The 22,500-nt window shown below is 46.1% G+C and overlaps 3 protein-coding genes across 28 annotated transcripts in view; 1 reads left to right on the forward strand and 2 right to left on the reverse strand.

Moving 5' to 3' along the window:
- LOC142160072 (uncharacterized) overlaps positions 1-22,500 on the forward strand; it is a 1,559,230-nt gene that overhangs the window by 1,296,413 nt on the left and 240,317 nt on the right. The window lies entirely within an intron of this gene.
- Positions 1-22,500, reverse strand: part of LOC142160103 (uncharacterized) — a 212,450-nt gene that overhangs the window by 181,805 nt on the left and 8,145 nt on the right. The window lies entirely within an intron of this gene.
- LOC142160107 (uncharacterized) overlaps positions 13,851-22,500 on the reverse strand; it is a 208,708-nt gene continuing 200,058 nt past the window's right edge. For all 7 annotated transcript variants that reach the window (XM_075215068.1, XM_075215067.1, XM_075215061.1 and 4 more), the window contains 3 exons: positions 22,289-22,400; positions 19,727-19,804; positions 13,851-18,089 (listed from right to left, as the gene is read on the reverse strand). In XM_075215068.1, coding sequence (XP_075071169.1) covers positions 16,936-18,089; positions 19,727-19,804; positions 22,289-22,400 — 1,344 coding nt within the window. In that variant the 3' untranslated portion in view covers positions 13,851-16,935. The remainder of the gene's footprint in view (positions 18,090-19,726; positions 19,805-22,288; positions 22,401-22,500) is intronic.

Here is a 22,500-nt window from a genome sequence, read left to right on the forward strand (position 1 = left end):
TCGCGTGCCCGTGTCACATTATCTACGTGTGCATCACCAGACGTGTGCCCGTGTCACACTATCTACGTGTGCATCACCTGACGTGTGCCCGTGTCACACTATCTACGTGTGCATCACCTGACGTGTGCCCGTGTCACACTATCTACGCGTGCATCACCTGACGTGTGCCCGTGTCACATTATCTACGCGTGCATCACCAGACGTGTGCCCGTGTCACATTATCTACGTGTGCATCACCTGACGTGTGCCCGTGTCACACTATCTACGCGTGCATCACCTGACGCGTGCCCGTGTCACACTATCTACGCGTGCATCACCTGACGCGTGCCCGTGTCACATTATCTACGCGTGCATCACCTGACGTGTGCCCGTGTCACACTATCTACGCGTGCATCACCTGACGCGTGCCCGTGTCACATTATCTACGCGTGCATCACCAGACGCGTGCCCGTGTCACATTATCTAAGCGTGCATCACCTGACGTGTGCCCGTGTCACACTATCTACGCGTGCATCACCAGACGTGTGCCCGTGTCACACTATCTACGCGTGCATCACCAGACGTGTGCCCGTGTCACACTATCTACGCGTGCATCACCAGACGTGTGCCCGTGTCACATTATCTACGCGTGCATCACCTGACGTGTGCCCGTGTCACACTATCTACGCGTGCATCACCTGACGTGTGCCCGTGTCACATTATCTACGCGTGCATCACCAGACGTGTGCCCGTGTCACATTATCTACGCGTGCATCACCTGACGTGTGCCCGTGTCACACTATCTACGCGTGCATCACCAGACGTGTGCCCGTGTCACATTATCTACGCGTGCATCACCTGACGTGTGCCCGTGTCACACTATCTACGCGTGCATCACCTGACGTGTGCCCGTGTCACACTATCTACGCGTGCATCACCAGACGTGTGCCCCGTGTCACATTATCTACGCGTGCATCACCTGACGTGTGCCCGTGTCACGTTATCTACGCGTGCATCACCTGACGTGTGCCCGTGTCACATTATCTACGCGTGCATCACCAGACGTGTGCCCGTGTCACACTATCTACGCGTGCATCACCTGACGTGTGCCCGTGTCACGTTATCTACGCGTGCATCACCTGACGTGTGCCCGTGTCACATTATCTACGCGTGCATCACCAGACGTGTGCCCGTGTCACATTATCTACGCGTGCATCACCAGACGTGTGCCCGTGTCACATTATCTACGCGTGCATCACCAGACGTGTGCCCGTGTCACATTATCTACGCGTGCATCACCAGACGTGTGCCCGTGTCACACTATCTACGCGTGCATCACCAGACGTGTGCCCGTGTCACATTATCTACGCGTGCATCACCTGACGTGTGCCCGTGTCACATTATCTACGCGTGCATCACCAGACGTGTGCCCGTGTCACATTATCTACGCGTGCATCACCAGACGTGTGCCCGTGTCACATTATCTACGCGTGCATCACCAGACGTGTGCCCGTGTCACACTATCTACGCGTGCATCACCTGACGTGTGCCCGTGTCACATTATCTACGCGTGCATCACCAGACGTGTGCCCGTGTCACATTATCTACGCGTGCATCACCAGACGTGTGCCCGTGTCACACTATCTACGTGTGCATCACCAGACGTGTGCCCGTGTCACATTATCTACGCGTGCATCACCTGACGTGTGCCCGTGTCACATTATCTACGCGTGCATCACCAGACGTGTGCCCGTGTCACATTATCTACGCGTGCATCACCAGACGTGTGCCCGTGTCACACTATCTACGCGTGCATCACCAGACGTGTGCCCGTGTCACATTATCTACGCGTGCATCACCTGACGTGTGCCCGTGTCACACTATCTACGCGTGCATCACCAGACGTGTGCCCGTGTCACATTATCTACGCGTGCATCACCAGACGTGTGCCCGTGTCACACTATCTACGCGTGCATCACCAGACGTGTGCCCGTGTCACATTATCTACGTGTGCATCACCAGACGTGTGCCCGTGTCACATTATCTACGCGTGCATCACCTGACGTGTGCCCGTGTCACACTATCTACGCGTGCATCACCTGACGTGTGCCCGTGTCACATTATCTACGCGTGCATCACCTGACGTGTGCCCGTGTCACACTATCTACGTGTGCATCACCAGACGTGTGCCCGTGTCACATTATCTACGCGTGCATCACCTGACGTGTGCCCGTGTCACACTATCTACGCGTGCATCACCAGACGTGTGCCCGTGTCACATTATCTACGCGTGCATCACCAGACGTGTGCCCGTGTCACATTATCTACGCGTGCATCACCAGACGTGTGCCCGTGTCACATTATCTACGTGTGCATCACCAGACGTGTGCCCGTGTCACATTATCTACGCGTGCATCACCAGACGTGTGCCCGTGTCACATTATCAACGCGTGCATCACCAGACGTGTGCCCGTGTCACATTATCTACGCGTGCATCACCTGACGTGTGCCCGTGTCACACTATCTACGCGTGCATCACCAGACGTGTGCCCGTGTCACATTATCTACGCGTGCATCACCTGACGTGTGCCCGTGTCACACTATCTACGCGTGCATCACCTGACGTGTGCCCGTGTCACATTATCTACGCGTGCATCACCAGACGTGTGCCCGTGTCACATTATCTACGCGTGCATCACCAGACGTGTGCCTGTGTCACATTATCTACGCGTGCATCACCAGACGTGTGCCCGTGTCACATTATCTACGCGTGCATCACCTGACGCGTGCCCGTGTCACATTATCTACGCGTGCATCACCAGACGTGTGCCCGTGTCACACTATCTACGCGTGCATCACCAGACGTGTGCCCGTGTCACATTATCTACGCGTGCATCACCAGACGTGTGCCCGTGTCACACTATCTACGCGTGCATCACCAGACGTGTGCCCGTGTCACATTATCTACGCGTGCATCACCAGACGTGTGCCCGTGTCACATTATCTACGCGTGCATCACCAGACGTGTGCCCGTGTCACATTATCTACGCGTGCATCACCTGACGTGTGCCCGTGTCACACTATCTACGCGTGCATCACCAGACGTGTGCCCGTGTCACATTATCTACGCGTGCATCACCTGACGTGTGCCCGTGTCACATTATCTACGCGTGCATCACCAGACGTGTGCCCGTGTCACACTATCTACGCGTGCATCACCAGACGTGTGCCCGTGTCACATTATCTACGCGTGCATCACCAGACGTGTGCCCGTGTCACATTATCTACGCGTGCATCACCAGACGTGTGCCCGTGTCACATTATCTACGCGTGCATCACCAGACGTGTGCCCGTGTCACATTATCTACGCGTGCATCACCAGACGTGTGCCCGTGTCACACTATCTACGCGTGCATCACCTGACGTGTGCCCGTGTCACATTATCTACGCGTGCATCACCAGACGTGTGCCCGTGTCACACTATCTACGCGTGCATCACCAGACGTGTGCCCGTGTCACATTATCTACGCGTGCATCACCTGACGTGTGCCCGTGTCACATTATCTACGCGTGCATCACCTGACGTGTGCCCGTGTCACATTATCTACGCGTGCATCACCTGACGCGTGCCCGTGTCACATTATCTACGCGTGCATCACCTGACGTGTGCCCGTGTCACACTATCTACGCGTGCATCACCAGACGTGTGCCCGTGTCACATTATCTACGCGTGCATCACCTGACGTGTGCCCGTGTCACATTATCTACGCGTGCATCACCTGACGTGTGCCCGTGTCACATTATCTACGCGTGCATCACCAGACGTGTGCCCGTGTCACACTATCTACGCGTGCATCACCAGACGTGTGCCCGTGTCACATTATCTACGCGTGCATCACCAGACGTGTGCCCGTGTCACATTATCTACGCGTGCATCACCTGACGTGTGCCCGTGTCACATTATCTACGCGTGCATCACCTGACGTGTGCCCGTGTCACACTATCTACGTGTGCATCACCAGACGTGTGCCCGTGTCACATTATCTACGCGTGCATCACCTGACGTGTGCCCGTGTCACATTATCTACGCGTGCATCACCTGACGTGTGCCCGTGTCACACTATCTACGCGTGCATCACCTGACGTGTGCCCGTGTCACATTATCTACGCGTGCATCACCTGACGTGTGCCCGTGTCACATTATCTACGCGTGCATCACCAGACGTGTGCCCGTGTCACATTATCTACGCGTGCATCACCTGACGTGTGCCCGTGTCACATTATCTACGCGTGCATCACCAGACGTGTGCCCGTGTCACGTTATCTACGCGTGCATCACCAGACGTGTGCCCGTGTCACATTATCTACGCGTGCATCACCTGACGTGTGCCCGTGTCACGTTATCTACGCGTGCATCACCAGACGTGTGCCCGTGTCACACTATCTACGCGTGCATCACCAGACGTGTGCCCGTGTCACATTATCTACGCGTGTATCACCAGACGTGTGCCCGTGTCACATTATCTACGCGTGCATCACCTGACGTGTGCCCGTGTCACATTATCTACGTGTGCATCACCTGACGTGTGCCCGTGTCACATTATCTACGCGTGCATCACCTGACGTGTGCCCGTGTCACATTATCTACGCGTGCATCACCTGACGTGTGCCCGTGTCACACTATCTACGCGTGCATCACCTGACGTGTGCCCGTGTCACACTATCTACGCGTGCATCACCTGACGTGTGCCCGTGTCACATTATCTACGCGTGCATCACCTGACGTGTGCCCGTGTCACGTTATCTACGCGTGCATCACCAGACGTGTGCCCGTGTCACACTATCTACGCGTGCATCACCAGACGTGTGCCCGTGTCACATTATCTACGCGTGCATCACCAGACGTGTGCCCGTGTCACACTATCTACGCGTGCATCACCAGACGTGTGCCCGTGTCACATTATCTACGCGTGCATCACCTGACGTGTGCCCGTGTCACACTATCTACGCGTGCATCACCAGACGTGTGCCCGTGTCACATTATCTACGCGTGCATCACCTGACGTGTGCCCGTGTCACATTATCTACGCGTGCATCACCAGACGTGTGCCCGTGTCACATTATCTACGCGTGCATCACCAGACGTGTGCCCGTGTCACATTATCTACGCGTGCATCACCTGACGTGTGCCCGTGTCACACTATCTACGCGTGCATCACCAGACGTGTGCCCGTGTCACATTATCTATGCTTAAACTGCATTCATCCCATGTGAATAAAATATAGTCATCTTCAAACTGAAAACACATAGAAAACAGTCCACAGTTGTAAAAGGAGGTCTGATATACCTAATATATCCTTCCTCCTTCTTATATTAGTGATTAGAGCACTTTGGAACTATGTGGGGCAACCGATCGTTTTACTGTAGTATTTGCCCAAACCCCGAGAATAAGATTATTATAGGCAGATAGCAATTAACTCTCATCACTGATTGTACTCAGGGAACCGCATAAGTTCAAGCGGGAATTATCCCCATCAGCCACGGTTATGGAGCTACGGATATCACGCTGCCTTACAGTCTGAGAACTTTGATGCAGTTAATTGATTATTCTATAATTGCTGATTGGTTAAATGTATGTACTGAACGGGGCTCATAATAAGAGAGTATCACACCGGATGCCTATATATCAACCTATATAGAATGTTCAACTATAAGTGCAATAACTATCGAATGAAGGATAATAAGGAAATACACACAGACTTTATTTTAACTCACTGCTTTATTTCACATTTGTTATTAAAAACAGCCAAATATAAAAAAGTGAATGTGAAATATATCATCTATTTTAGTTGCAATTATTAAAGGTTGAGTTTTAGCAATCAATAGGGGTATAAATGTTTCCTTACATTTAGTAGTGAACAAGATTTAGTGCACCTATTAATACCAGTCTTTCTTCTCTTGCTCGTTTGTTGTCTTCAATTGGTTGGTGCAACCTCGCTGCCATGTTAAAAAAATGTGTGAACTATCAGTAGAATCTGTAACAAAAACTATATTATAATATCAAACTTGCATGGTATGGAGTTATAATCTTGTACGGAACAGACTAGTGCGACAACATAAAAAAAAATAATTTAAAGTTATAACTAATAGTCTGGCACATGTATGAGACCATTTATAATGTTATTTATGACTATTTGACTATTACCGTCAACCAACTCCTCACAAAGGTAAATCAGTTGACCTTAACAGCTACATTTTGGCCACCAGTAGCCACCACAAAAACTGGCACAACAATATCTCATTAGGCCAGTTCACCAGGCTCAGAGGAAACTGCTCACAATTAGAAACCTTTCTAAACACAGAGCTAATTCCTAGAGACTCAATTCTCAGACAAAGGATAAGATAAGGGGATCATGGAACAAGTACTTCATAAAACCAGAAACATGGAGAGAAGCCCAGTACTGAGCTACCAAACAACCCAGAGACGGCATATAAGTGATTAATCACAAAAAGACATAGGAGCCAAACTTACGCGTTTCACTGCCAGCGGACAACTTCATCAGAGATATGATCCCTGTCTTTATTAGACGGTACTATATAGAGTCCAAACTCGTCTAATTGGAATCTCAGACACCTGCTATTACTTAAGCAGTAAATCCACAATGCAAAACCAGTTTAAAAACATTTTAAAAAACCTTTAATGGATTTTCAAATTGATCAGTTGAGATTTAATGATAAAGACAGCTACAGTGATAAAGACATTATGTCTTTATCGCTAATGAATCTAGTGCATCTAACCATCAGTTTGGTATTATTTCATTTTGGTTTATTCATTTTTTGGTTTATTCTAATAATATATTCTTCATGGTATTGAACCGTAATTAGCTCCTGCCTGCTCCATCAAGATCCAACACTACATGATACTGTGAGTACAGAACGCAAGTTTGCGTTCCAAATGCTGAACTTCCTGTCAGTGAAATGCGCATGCGTTCCACTGCGGAAGTAAAAGCCCATGCGTACAGAGCCAGGCTGCTGCGCCCCCTTGGGCTTGCGTCCTGGACGACGGCACCGCCCGCACATGTCTAGTTACGGCATCTAATCAACTGCAGGAGGAGAAGCCAGGTATATAACCAATATTGTGTGTTCCAAGACATGTAACTCCCGTTCACCACAGCTCTGTGTGGAGCTAATCAAAAGCAATGGGAGAAAATGAGCAGAAATAAATAATAAAGCTTCAATCAATATAAGGTCGATACCGCGATCAGCAGTAGAAAGGTAGGGTGTCCATAGCGTTCATAGCAGCCTTTGGCCAGTGATAACAGTAGCAACCCCAGGGTTAACTTCCTCTAGTGTCCGCCAATAAGCCTGACGCCTTTCTCGGCTTGTAGAGAGACTTTTCATTGGAGGCAAAGATGATAATTAGATCAGGTGCTCTGTTTTAAAAACCGGCCCAGGAAGCACGTGGTCTCATTGCTCCAATCCGCAGGCAGCTGGTCACTTAGTTACATACTGCCGCAATAGTAAAGTCTTCATTCATAAAAATCAATCACAATGATTCACACGATAAAAAGATGCTGCCACCCAGTGTTAGTGAGGTGAACTGCAGGCAAGCACCCCAATCATCCCTCTCTGTGATCATCCTTTTAGTACATCCCAATCTACAGGTGTTGATCAGGATGGTGGATTTTGTCCCTTCGATGTATTGCAGGTTGACTTCATTCAAAGTAAGACATTGTGACTATATACAGATATGTGTTGATTTATGGCTGCGTTAGAGCATGGCCCCTGTGTAGGTAACTGCAGAGAAACTATTAGCTGCGTTTGTTTGCAGATATGGACCTGCCTCTGGTACTTCCTCTGAGAGGGGAAAAACGTTTACTGTTCAGGTCACACCAATTATGTGTCAAGCTTTAGGTATAAAATAACAACTGTATACCCCCTACCATCAACAAAGCCCAGGGGTAAGGTCGAGAGATACAATGGAACTATAAAAAAAACAAATTTGTAAAGGTAACAGTGAGAGTGGTAACAGCAGCACAGAGTATTCCAGAACTGACAACTCTTTACTTCAGCAAGTTAGCAGTGAAAACAGCTATGCCAACATGTAACCAATCCGAGCATTTAAAGGTTAATAGCAGCAGTGTCCGGCTCCTGCCAGATTATGGTGGTAAATGTGCCTGTATATGGCAAATATGTTCATACATCCAACAAGATTATAGCTAAAGCATCCTGGCATTTTACAAAAACCAGGAGCCTGTAATATATTATTATAGTCATCCATGGTGAATAGTTGTCCTGATTCTTCCTCTTTGTTATCAAATGGTCCTTTCATGAAATAAGCATTCTATCTGCACTTGTTTATTATCCAAGTAGTGCATTCCAAAGCTAACACTCCTGTAATACCCAGTTATTCCAATAAAGTTATCCCTTTTATTATTGATCACGTAGATTCAATTATAAAATGAATTAGTGTAATCTCACTATCACTAACTCAAGAAATCAGAGATGCAAGTGGGACCCAGGGGAGCTCTCCCATTCTTATAGGCTTCCCCCCACCTTATACATGAGATCAGCTTCATATTAGTGACAGGCAAAATGTGAAACATTACAGTTTTCTATCAAGAAAGATATAAACATACAGTGATTCCTGTAATTCTATATAATATACACTAATGCAATACAAATTACATATTTTCAAATAGATGAACCAGCCAAATATTTTATAATTAACCAGACAAACAGTGTTATATAGAAAGTGTTTATTTTGAACATAATATTTAGAACGGTGAAAAAATAAAAAAAAATTGGAGGGAAAATCTTTATAAACAAAATTGCATTAAAATGAAATTAGAGGAGCCAGGAGAAGTGGGGAACATATGTTACACAAAAACATATATTCAATTTTTAGCAGAAAGATAGTCAACCTACTTAAAGAGAACGTAGAGGTCCAGAGACTCTGTAAAACGTTTAATAAAGCCAAAAATTACTTTTAGGAGCTTCAGATTTCTAAAAGTCAAAGAATAATCCGTAAAGACTGTCGTATAATATCCAGTAATGAAAGTGTTCCACGCTCCCCACAACAGGACAGGATTATTAAGAATAACAGGCATAACCAAGTAGAAACCCTCTGTGTTGCATATTGAGTTAAACATATATCAGGTTCCCATGTCATAAGGGTGAGAAGGACCAAAACAAAGGCATTGTAACATATTGTATCCTTGTAGTGCGGCTTGTGTGCTCTCACGCAGTTCTAGGCATCAATGTCTCTCCGTTTCTTTTATAAATGTAAATAACTGCACAAATCTTATGATATTCAAGATTACATTCGGACCACTGTCCTCACACACTTTTACCATTTAAGCAGCTAGTATTTCTCCCATCTTTGCTGCTGTCTAGCGTGAATAGCCATGTATGTACCTATATAAGTCCTATATAAATGGGAGCAACTATACAAATGGTGTCATAATATTGCATTTCTACTGTGGAGCCACACTTTTTGCAGCTTTATAAATGCTTCTCGGTGAGGCAGTAACAATCACAGGACTAAGTTTATGAGCTCTCACAACTACAATTACATAGTATGATCTAGCTAATAAAATAAGAGAACTACAATAAGCTTCTGTTTTAGTCTTATGTTGATTAACTATAAAATGTTAATATACTGCGTGACCACCATTACTCAGTAATATCAATATACATTTAAGTATACATTCTGTTCATATATTTATGCATATGTTTAATATTTTCATTAATAAAATCAATGGATCTTACAATATAGTATTGCTGCTGCTGCCATGTTTCATGTAAAATTGCTTTTCTCTTTCATCCAGTCTGGGGGACACTGCTACCATGGGTTGTGGAGGGGAGCTGGGAGTTGGCACCTAGTTAGTTAACTTTAGGAACTGCTGACAGACCCCTCCCCTCTACAATCACCGTCACCTCCCAGTTTTTTCTAGGTGCCCAAGGAGTTGGGCTGCTATTTTTGTTCAGTTGCTGTAATTTATTGAATATTAATTTATTTTTTCTTTGTTTAACTTTTCATTTTTTAATTCTTTTAGGTACTTTTATTTTGGTGGCAGACCTGGGAGTGTGTTCTACCATAGAGAGCACACTCCCAGAACAGCAGCACGGACACTGCTCTGTCAGATGAGAGCCGAGGGCCCTCACTGGCAGAGTTTTAGACTGTCCGAATCAGAGTGACAAGCGGTCTCTACGGACCAATGTGACTCTCACAGCCTCCCCGGTAACCGGCGCTACCACTGCAGGCATAGAGCGCCGGTTATTGGTTCATTAGCTGGCGGCCATTTTGGAAATCGGACCCGGGCAGAAACGAGGAAAACAGAGAAGGGGGCAGACCAAGATCCCCCCTCAGAAATAGGAGGGGGGGCATCGGGGTCCAACCACTGCAGGAGACCTCAATCTTTTCGAGGTCTCCATTACTCTGCTTATTTATTTTCTTAAAAAAAAAAAGTAGAGGAGACAGAATATCGGAAGAGAGGGAACTAAAGCTATATAGAGCTCCCCTACGCTTCAATTCACTTGGAACAGTCCGGTCTTCTGGCGCCAAGAAGAAGCCCGGGAAGCGATACATCTCTGTGGGAGCAGGCATCAGGACACTGCTGCTGGACTACTCTCCTGTGTTTGGCCTTTTGGCTAAGTATTGCCATTTTTATTAAGCATTTCTATATCTGTATTTGGTGGCTGACAGAGTGGAGCTAGTAGGGGTAATATTATTGTACTCTTTACTTGCCAATCACATTGTTTATTTAAAGGTACAAGTACAATTTTTACTGTACATTAGTTCATTATTTGTTCTTTCCTCTGTCTCTCTCTCTCTCTCTCAAGTCTGGTGTGTTTGGTGATTCTTTCCTTTGTAAAATGACAGATAAAGGAAAAGGTCCTATGGCAAAATATTTTACCTGTTCTAGATATAAGGTTAAATTACCATGTGGGCAGAAGGACCTGTTGGCGCTTTGCTCTGATTGCGAAGGGGGACCCCTCTCTGCGCAAACCCAGCAGACTTTAGCCCCTCTGTCGGAGGAACCGGTCTGGGTAGCTTCTCTGACGCAGTCAGTTTCCTCTTTAGCCCAGCTTCTCACTAAATCTACTCAGTTACTGACAAGCTCGGCAGTTCTTCCTTCTGTATCGGATAATACCGTCACAACTGTGGGGGGTCCTGCTGCTTCTTCTGGGACGGCTATAGCAGGCCCTTCTTCTTTGATAGCGGATCGGCAGAACCAGCATGGTCCTCATCATTAATAAAGGGTTTAGACAGGCTAAACCAGTTACTTGAATCACCAGATTTGGGCCATTCTAAAAGAAAGCGGTTTAGATCCTCCAATTCTTTACTGTCCCCTCGGATTCTGAGGGTTTTTTGAAGAAGAAAGAGAAACAAATTTTGATCCTGACCAGGTTCAGGTGTCTGATCAGGAAGAAACCGCCAGATATCAGGGCATTGATGATTTGGTATTGGACCTCCCAGAGGCAGAGGATCCTAGTCCTATAGACAGAAGTCTCTTTAAGAAAGCCAGAAGAAAGGTTATTCGTTTTCCTCCTTCGGTGGAATTGAGAGATATTGCTGAGGAAACAACCTGACAAGAAGTTTTCTATTCCAAAAAGATTCTCCTCCTTATATCCATTACAGGAAGAGGATCTGGCTCGCTGGGAAGGAATCCCGAAGGTGGATACTCCTGTAGCCCATTTAGCCGGCCACACTACCCTGCCAGTCCCGGGCACTGAAAGTCTGCAGGACCCCACTGACCGCAGAATTGAATCTCAGCTAAAGTCTATATTTGTAGCAGCGGGTTCTTCCTTTAGACCCACATTTGCTTCGGCTTGGGTCGCTAGAGCCATGGAAGCATGGGCAGAGCAGCTGGCTGAGGCCTTGCAGAATTCAGAATTGCTCCCTCTAGCTTTACATTTGAAAGAGGCATCGGGGTACCTTTATGAGGCAGTGCAGAACACAGCGTCTGTTTCTTCCTCTATTCAGGCTTCGGCAATCTCAGCAAGGAGAACCTTATGGCTCAAATCCTGGGAGGCGGATTCGAAATCTAAGAAATCCATAGAAACCATTCTTTTTTCAGCATCAGGTTTGTTCGGGCCGGAATTAGACAGTATCATTTCTCAGTGAACATATACAGAACCCGGTCCCCGAGTTTGAGCTCCTTTAGGCAGTCCTTTTCGGGGGACCTCCTTTCCTAGGGGCCAGTCATGCAGGCGAAGACAACCAAATTCTAGAGGCTTTTCAGCCAGAGGTAGGTCCTCTTTCTCAGCTAGACGTCAAGCCTACAAGGTTCAGGAGAGGCCTGCATCCTGACTGCAATTATTCCCACCAGGAGGTGGCGAGGGTGGGGGGTGGGGCGTCTGTCTTTTTTCCAGAACAGAGTCCTCTCAGGATCCTTGAATTCGGGGCATTATAACAAGGGGGTACATGATAGATCTTTTGGGTCCTGTTCCCCATTGGTTCTTTGTAACCCTGCTACCCCGAGATCCACAGAGAAGACAGGCGATACAGAGTTGTGTCGCCTCTCTTCTTTCAGCAAGAGTTATTTGCAGGTTCTCAGAAAACCAGAAAGGGAAAGGTTTTTATTCAAATCTTTTTCTTGTCAGGAAGCCGGACGGTTCCTTTCGACCCATCCTAAATCTAAACAACCTAAATGTGCACTTGAGAGTGGACAAATTTCGGATGGAGTCCCTGAGGTCAGTAATAAAGCGATTGGAAAGGAATCAGTTTATGGCTTCCATAGACATAAAGGACGCATACCTCCACTTTCCTGTCTGGAGCAGTCATCAGTCTCTCCTGAGATTCACGGTGGGAGCCAGTGCCGGATTAAGGGGGGGGCCCCCTCACCTGGTGATCCGATTTCTGCTTGTGCGGCTGTGCTGCTGTGCACCTACCCCCTTAACAGAATTTGACAGCTGGCGTCGGCGTGATGTACAGCATCACCGCAGCTGCTGTACATTCTGAGATGGAGGAAAAGGAGCTGCTGCGCATGTGCAGCAGCTCCTCCCAGGCATGGACTACACCAAAGGAGACTGGGGGTGCTTGGAGATTTTATATATATAAATATATGTGTGTATGTGTGTGTGTATATATATATATATATATATATATATATATATATATATATATATATATATATATATATATATATATATATATATAGGCTTTAGTAATTACTTTATTTTGGTTTCAGTGATTACCTTAATAATGATTAATAAAATGGAGGTTCCTGTAACTTATAAGTTATAGGATCCTCCATTTTATTAATCATTATTAGATTTTATATATATATATATATATATATATACACAGCGCGTGGATAGAACAAAGTTAGTGGGGGTAGTATGTTAATATAATGTGTGTGTGAGGGGAGTAGTATGTTAATATAATGTGTGTGTGAGGGGAGTAGTATGTTAATAAAATGTGTGAGGGAAGGGCGGTTCTTAATATAATGTGGGAGGTAGGTTATTAATTTAATGGTGGATTGCAGGTGTATGCTAATTATTTATTGGGTGCTATTTTATTTGTAGGGTGATGGTGGGGCAATTTAATTTAATAGTGTGGTCTATCAATTTAAGATGGGGTGATTGGACCTTTAAATTTAATGCTGGAGTGGTTTGGAAGCTCATAAATGAATGTGGGGCTGTTTGAGGAAAATTAGGTCTTTTTATTAAATGTGAATATGAATTATTTAATGCCGTGGATGGTTGTGGGAAATGGTTATATTTTTTAGACATAAATGACATTTAATTTATTGATTGTGCAGTTTGGAGGGAGGGGAATGTGTTTATATATTAAATGGGAATACTATTGTTTTAATGCTCGGGCTGGTTGGAGTTTTTTTTAAAATTTCATGTACCCATTTTTTTTTCCAAATAGGGCCTCCAACATTCCAGGATTCAGACAAGCAGCAACTGTGCTAAAGACACCAGCAGTCACAGGTGGTGAAAGTGATAATAGGTAGGAGAGAGCAGGACAGACTGCCAAATGTCCTGAATCTGGTCCGGCAGTCCTGAACTTGAGTGACTGTCTCACGTAGTCAGGATTGGGTCCGACTACAAGGACAGTTGGGAGGGATGTCCCGCTTCACAACGTACTGCTTGTGAAGGCAGAGCTGCGTGTAACTAACAGTATTGCACACAGTATTGCCTGTGTATTTGTCTAAAATAATAACCATGTTACATCACAGGGGCCCCCCTGTCTAAAGTGCCCCGGGCCCCCCAGAGCCTTAATCTAGCTCTGGTGGGAGCCTCCCACTATCTTTTTCGGGCTCTTCCCTTCAGCCTCTCCGTGGCTCCAAGGGTTTGCACAAAGATCATGTCAGTACTGCAGCTTGTCTTCATTCAAGGGGAGTTCAGGTCATGCCTTACTTAGACGATCTTCTCATAAAATCCGCCTCAGAGATTTGCTTGCAACAGCATTTGTCCCTCACCATAGCTTTCCTCAAGAGCCATGGGTGGTTAATAAACTTAAAGAAATCCCAGGTGGTTCCGAGCCAACGCATGATCTTCCTGGGACTCATCATGGACGCCAAACAACAGAAGGTGTTTCTGCCAGAAGAGAAAATCAGGTCAGTTCAGAGAATAACATCTCAGGTTTTCAATTCACTTGTGAATGCGTCTCCTAAGGAAGATGCTGGCCTCCTTCAAGACGATCCCCTTCGGTCGTGCTCATTTCCGATGCTTTCAGTGGGACCTCTTGACAAAATGGTCGGGATCCCAACTTCATTTGGATCGCCAGAAAATCTCTCTGTCTCCGGATGCGAGAAATTCGCTTCAGTGGTGGCTGATTCCGGATCACATGTCCTCCCTATCCATCAACACGTTAGAGTTGAAGGCAATCCTTTTGGCCCTTCGGGGGGCCCAAACCCTTCTTCAGGGTCATCCAGTCAGAGTTCAGTCCAACAATGCCACGGCTGTGGCATACGTCAACTGGCAAGGAGGAACGAGAAGTGCAGCTGCAATGCGGGTATCAGCTCAGATATTCGCTTGGGTGGAACACTATGTTCCAGCAATCTCTGCAGTGTTCATTCCAGGAATAAAAAACTGGGAGGCCGATTATCTCAGTTGCAATGCGATGATGCCAGGGGAGTGGTCCCTCCATCCGGAAGTTTTTCAGTCTCTCGTTCAGAGGTGGGGTCTACCGGATATAGATCTCATGGCCTCCAGACACAACAAAAAGGTTCCCAAGTTTTGCACAAGGGCAAGAGACCCCTTGGCAGTAGCAGCGGACGTAATGACCATGTCATGGGACTTCAGGTTGGATAATCTGTTCCCCTCCAATTCCCATGATTCCTCGAGTACTCAGACGAGTGAGGCAGGGCGGTCTATCAGTAATTCTGATAGCACCTGCATGGCCACGGCGAGTGTGGTACGCGGACATAATCTCTATGGTGGTAGGGTGAGATCTTCTCCTTCAAGGTCCATTTCGTCACCAAGATTTACCTCGGCTGAATTCAACGGCATGGCTGTTGAAGCCAGGCTCTGGAGGGCTAGGGGTTTTCCCCCCAGTGTAGTGAACACTCTGCTACGAGCTCGTAAGCCTGTTTCAGCCTGCATCTATCATCGTATTTGGCGAGCCTATATCAGATGGTGTAAAAATAGATCTCGTCACACGTCATCTTTTCGTCTTTCTCGATTATTGGCTTTTCTTCAGGATGGGCTGGAAGCGGGTCTCTGTTTAGGTTCCTTAAGGGTTCAGGTATCAGCGCTTTCAGTTTTCTTTCACCTGAAATTAGCGGATTTACCAGACATCAGGACTTTTTTTTCAGGGAGTCTTACATATTCAGCCTCCCTATGTTCCGCCTACAGCACCATGGGATCTTAACCTGGTACTTGGAGATGCTTACAGGGCCCCCTTTTAAACCATTACTTGCGGCAGATTTTAGGTCTCGAACCTGGAAAGTCGTTTTTCTGTTCGCTATTGCATCTGCACGCAGAGTTTCAGAGTTGGGAGCTCTGTCTTGTCAAGAACTATATTTGGTTTTCCATGAGGACAGAGCGGTATTAAGGACTCTCCCTTCCTTTGTTTCGAAGGTTGTTTCGGATTTCCATTTGAACCAGGAAATTGTGGTTCTGGTCTTTAGGACGGCTTCTCAGTCTGATAAGCAATATATGGAGAAATTAGATGTGGTTAGGGCTCTTCGTATTTACATTAAGAAAACTTCCCAGATTCGCCGTTCCGATTCTATGTTTGTCCTTTTTGATTCTCATAAAAGAGGCTGGGCAGCCTCAAAACAGTCTATTGCAAGATGGATTACGGCAACCATTAGACAGGCTTACATCAGGGATAACCGTCCTGTGCCAGGGAGGCTTACGGCCCATTCCACCAGATCGGTAGGGGCGTCTTGGGCAGCGAGAAATGGGGCTTCTGCGGACCAACTTTGGAGAGCAGCCACCTGGTCCTCTGTCCACACCTTTACTAAATTCTATCAGTTTAATGTATTTGCTTTCGCGGATGCAAATTTTGCCCGTAGTGCTCTACGAGCGGGGCTTTCAGAGCGGTTCCACCCTTAAGGGGCTGCTTTAGAACGTCCCCATGGTAAACAGTGTCCCCCAGACTGGATGAAAGAGAAAAGAGGACTTTTGTACTTACGTTAAATCCGTTTCTCTGATTCTGTCTGGGGGACACTGCGATCCCTCCCTTCTGCTTTTCTTCTGTGTGCTCTGGGTTGATTGGCCTTTTCTCCTTTGGGCTTTTTAATTAACTGGGAGGTGACAGGGGGATTGTAGAGGGGAGGGGTCTGTCAGCAGTTACTAAAGTTAACCAGCTAGGTGCCAACTTCCGTGCTCCCCTCCACAACCCATGGTAGCAGTGTCCACCAGACAGAATCAGAGAAATGGATTTAACGTAAGTACAAAAATCCTCTTTTCTTTTGTGTGTATTTTCTGATGTATAAAAAGAGCTGGTCTTTATATACAATTTTTGCCACATTCAGAAAAAGAAAATGGTTTCTAAACTGTATGAATTCTCTGATGCCTTACAAGATTTGATTTCTCTGTAAAACATGTCTCACACTCAGAACAAGAAAATGGTTTGTCACCTGTGTGAATTTTCTCATGTCTAACAAAAGCTGGTTTATCTGTAAAACATTTCCCACACTCAGAACATGAAAATGGTTTCTCACCGGTGTGTCTTTTCTGATGTTTAACAAGCTGTGTATTATGTGGAAAGCATTTTCCACATTCAGAACACGAAAATGGTTTCTCACCTGTGTGAATTTTCTGATGTGAAAAAAGATTTGATTTCTCTGTAAAACATTTCCCACATTCAGAACATTGAAATTGTTTCTCACCTGTGTGAGTTCTAAGATGTCTATTAAGTTTTGATTTCTGTGTAAAGCATTTCCCACACTCAGAGCATGGAAATGGTTTCTTACCTGTGTGAATAATCTGATGTGCAAGAAGATTGGATACAACTGTAAAACCTTTCCCACACTCAGAACATGAAAATGGTTTCTCACCAGTATGAATTCTCTGGTGTATAACAAGATGTACGTTATCTGGAAAGCATTTCCGACACTCAGAACATGAAAATGGTTTCTCACCTGTGTGAATTTTCTGATGTGAAACAAGATTTGTTTTCTCTGTAAAACATTTCCCACACTCAGAACACGGAAACGGTTTCTCACCTGTGTGAGTTCTCAGATGTCTAATAAGTTTTGATTTCTGTGTAAGGCATTTCCCACACTCAGAACATGGAAATGGTTTCTCACCTGTGTGCGTTCTCAGATGTCTAATAAGTTTTGATTTATCTGTAAAACTTTTGCCACACTCCGAACATAAAAATGGTTTCTCACCTGTGTGACTTCTCTGATGTGTAACAAGAGTTGCTTTCCGTGTAAAACATTTGTCACACTCAGAACAAGAAAATATTTTACTACCTCTATGAGCTGTACTATGTGTAACAATGTCGGAGTTATCAGGAGAACGTTCCTCATGATTAGAGGGATCAGATAACCTATCTGAACTGTGAAGCACTGGATATATATTTAGGGTCACAGGACCTTCTCCTGGGGAATCTCGTATAACATTTTTATCTTCTGTTTCAAAATCTGGAGACAAAATGAGATGTCTCTCCGCGATATCCCCGATTTTTCGTCCATCTGCTGGAAATAATATAAATGTATAGAAATAGACATCATGGTTTTACATTGAGGAGCAGATAATACCCCAAAACTTGCATAATATTAGTGATTTCAAGATGTTCAGTTCAATTTCTATTCGCAAACTACAGACTCTTAATTACAATTATAAATATACAGTATATACAACAAATATGACTTGTTTGCTGAACAAATAAAACCTTGGCCTAAAACATAACACAATCACATTGCCCAGAGCCAGCCACGGCGGCGCGCACTCTGCCCAGAGCCAGCCACGGCGGCGCGCACTCTGCCCAGAGCCAGCCACGGCGGCGCGCACTCTGCCCAGAGCCAGCCACGGCGGCGCGCACTCTGCCCAGAGCCAGCCACGGCGGCGCGCACTCTGCCCAGAGCCAGCCACGGCGGCGCGCACTCTGCCCAGAGCCAGCCACGGCGGCGCGCACTCTGCCCAGAGCCAGCCACGGCGGCGCGCACTCTGCCCAGAGCCAGCCACGGCGGCGCGCACTCTGCCCAGAGCCAGCCACGGCGGCGCGCACTCTGCCCAGAGCCAGCCACGGCGGCGCGCACTCTGCCCAGAGCCAGCCACGGCGGCGCGCACTCTGCCCAGAGCCAGCCACGGCGGCGCGCACTCTGCCCAGAGCCAGCCACGGCGGCGCACACTCTGCAGATGTTGGCAAGAACCAACTTTAAAATTATTGGAATACAGCAACAAAACGGTTGTACAGGAATACAGAACCATCTGGATAGAAGCTTGTACCCGGCCTCCGCCACCTTACTACTGGTGGAGGCATTGTGTATTACTAAGGACATCTCACACCATTGTTTACCTCCCCAAAACTTGTTAACACTTACTAACACAATCTGGCAAGGTATCAACTGAGGAAATCCCAAACATACCATAGATAAGGGTCTGATCCCATACATTAAAACTCCAAAATGAGCATGGGATGGAAAAGGATTTTCTTGTTTAGGATAGGACAGAAAAGGCTTCATTTCATCATATATTTAAAAGATGTGTAAATAAATAGAAGGGAACCAGGAATGTAACAATCTGGAAAATACAAAGAAGTAGTGGTACCAAGTAATTCTGGGCAGATGCTGTGTAAGAAGATCTGACTCAGTATAAAGTATGGAGAGATCACATGGTATCTGTGTGCCCAAGTATTTCACTGACTTCCTGGAACAAATGAAGTAAAAAGAGGAGAGCACATAGGAAACTAGAGAACCTGAACACAATGTTAAAAGGCTGAGATTGAATTTTAATGTTAGTGAGTTTTTGAAAAGTGTACAATTCTCGCATGAGGTTGGGGATAGAAAGGGCTGGTAAAGTAACAGAAAAAATGAGGACATTATGGTCGGCGGGGCCTAATTTGATCCCTGGGTTTTCTCCAATTTTCCTTTGCAAGTATGTACCGACATAGAAAATCACATTTCAGACCGTGAATAATGCCTGGTAGGTAAATGCATATCCAGATTGTTATGATTGTTGCATAACAATGTTAGATCTAGACTGAGAAGTGAGATGGGGCAGTATCACCTACAGCACAATAGATATATAGATATTAGGAAGAATTATAATTACAGGAGACGTGTGAGCTCTCTCTTATCTATATTTGAGACCACAATAATCTGGGGCTCACCTTGAAAGCTGAGCCACTCTGCAGAGATAACCATATATATGTTGTCAGTAATAGACCTTGTCCAAGTGAAGGAACCACCTAGAGACAATTAAATTGTTAAAAAATCATAGACTTATAAATCTTGTGTGTCTGATTGATCTTAATATTAAAGTGCGAAGAGGGGAAACCAACTTTGTTGGCTTTTTTCAGAAAAATCGCCTCCCTGTGTCTGCAAGAAACTGATGACTTAGATGCCGTCATTTTGTATCATGGCTCCCACTGTGGTAATGGTAGGAAGTGCACCTAGTGTCACCTATCCAGAAACACAGATAGCAAGTTCAGAGCAGCTGTAAAAAAGGGAGTTCCACTGGTGGATTCATAATAACTGACACCAACTCTGCAGACCAGGGGGTAAAGTGGGAACCCCCAGTTGTAGCTTCATTGTACCAGACCATTTCTATTAATGGGCTCAAGGGAGGGTGGGTACGTAATTCTGGCACTAGTAATGCCGACAATTTCATTGTGCCTACAGCTTCACAATGTCGCTAGTGTGATTGGCGACAATGACAACGTTGCTAATCACAATGCCGACATTAAAAAGGTAATGGAGGCAGGTCCGGCGCACTATCAGCATTTAGCCTGCCGACACATTCATGTTAAAAGGTTAATTGCCGACATTTCCAGTGCCTGAACTGTGACCGCCACCGTAAAGGGACACATGGGATTTTTTAAGATGAAGATCCCTCTTTTCATTAAGCAGTAGAGGTACAAATAATTTCCATCCATACTACTTATTGTACATGTAATAATATGTGTGGTTGTAGTGCTATTAGAGGTTGCCTCAAACTATTAACACTGTTAGTGCACATGGAGGCTCATGGATAATAATCACACAGGTCTTATCTCAGTTATCATTGATGGAATCACTATGCTGTTGTCCCTTGTACAGATATATGAGAATCACCAGAGAGTGTGGGGAGGAGACTGGTCAGATCTCTGGGCTGGTAGCACAATGATATGATGTGAGGAGGAGAGCAGGAGTCTAATAGGGGCTGATGGCTCCTGATGTATGAGAATCACCAGAGTGTGTGGGGAGGAGACTGGTCAGATCTCTGGGCTGGTAGCACAATGATATGATGTGAGGAGGAGAGCAGGAGTCTAATAGGGGCTGATGGCTCCTGATGTATGAGAATCACCAGATAGTGTGGGGAGGAGAATGGTCAGATATCTGGGCTGGTAGCACAATGATATGATGTGAGGAGGAGAGCAGAAGTCTAATAGGGGCTGATGACTCCTGATGTATGAGAATCACCAGAGAGTGTGAGGAGGAGACTGGTCAGATCTCTGGGCTGGTAACACAATGATATGATGTGAGGAGGAGAGCAGGAGTCTAATAGGGGCTGATGGCTCTGGTGTATGAGAATCACCAGAGAGTGTGGGAAGGAGAATGGTCAGATATCTGGGCTGGTAGCACAATGATATGATGTGAGGAGGAGAGCAGGAGTCTAATAGGGGCTGATGGCTCCTGATGTATGAGAATCACCAGAGAGTGTGGAGAGGAGACTGGTCAGATCTCTGGGCTGGTAGCACAATGATATGATGTGAGGAGGAGAGCAGGAGTCTAATAGGGGCTGATGGCTCCTGATGTATGAGAATCACCAGAGAGTGTGGGGAGGAGACTGGTCAGATCTCTGGGCTGGTAGCACAATGATATGATGTGAGAAGGAGAGCAGGAGTCTAATAGGGGCTGATGGCTCCTGATGTATGAGAATCACCAGAGTGTGGGGAGAAGACTGGTCAGATCTCTGGGCTGGTAGTACAATGATATGATGTGAGGAGGAGACCAGGAGTCTAATAGGGGCTGATGGCTCTGATGTATGAGAATCACCAGATAGTGTGGGAAGGAGAATGGTCAGATATCTGGGCTGGTAGTACAATGATATGATGTGAGGAGGAGAGCAGGAGTCTAATAGGGGCTGATGGCTCCTGATGTATGAGAATCACCAGAGAGTGTGAGGAGGAGACTGGTCAGATCTCTGGGCTGGTAGCACAATGATATGATGTGAGGAGGAGAGCAGGAGTCTAATAGGGGCTGATGGCTCCTGATGTATGAGAATCACCAGAGAGTGTGAGGAGGAGACTGGTCAGATCTCTGGGCTGGTAGCACAATGATATGATGTGAGGAGGAGAGCAGGAGTCTAATAGGGGCTGATGGCTCCTGATGTATGAGAATCACCAGAGTGTGGGGAGGAGACTGGTCAGATCTCTGGGCTGGTAGCACAATGATATGATGTGAGGAGGAGAGCAGGAGTCTAATAGGGGCTGGTGGCTCCTGATGTATGAGAATCACCAGAGAGTGTGAGGAGGAGACTGGTCAGATCTCTGGGCTGGTAGCACAATGATATGATGTGAGGAGGAGAGCAGGAGTCTAATAGGGGCTGATGGCTCCTGACTCCCCCACTGGGCAGATACAATTACTCATTAGTTTGTGCTGACAGAGGAGGGTGTAGAATAAGAGATTGTTGTAGTGACTGAACAAGGAGAATATGTGACTCTTTTCTGTAATAAGTGATTATTACTGACCTGTGCTGATATCTGTAGGGATTTCCTCCTCCTTACACTGCTGATCACCCCTCACATACGTCTCTTCTTCTCCCTTTATATCTTCTACCTTAAGATTAGTCACATCTTCACCCTGAAAAACCCACAGAAATATAAAATAACACATCGTTCTGAATACTAGAGGAAGCCACAAACAGGTGCTGAAACGTGTTTGACACACTCTCTACAGCACT

This window comes from Mixophyes fleayi, chromosome 6 (genome assembly GCF_038048845.1).
Source record: "Mixophyes fleayi isolate aMixFle1 chromosome 6, aMixFle1.hap1, whole genome shotgun sequence".
NCBI classification, from domain to species: Eukaryota; Metazoa; Chordata; class Amphibia; order Anura; family Limnodynastidae; genus Mixophyes; species Mixophyes fleayi.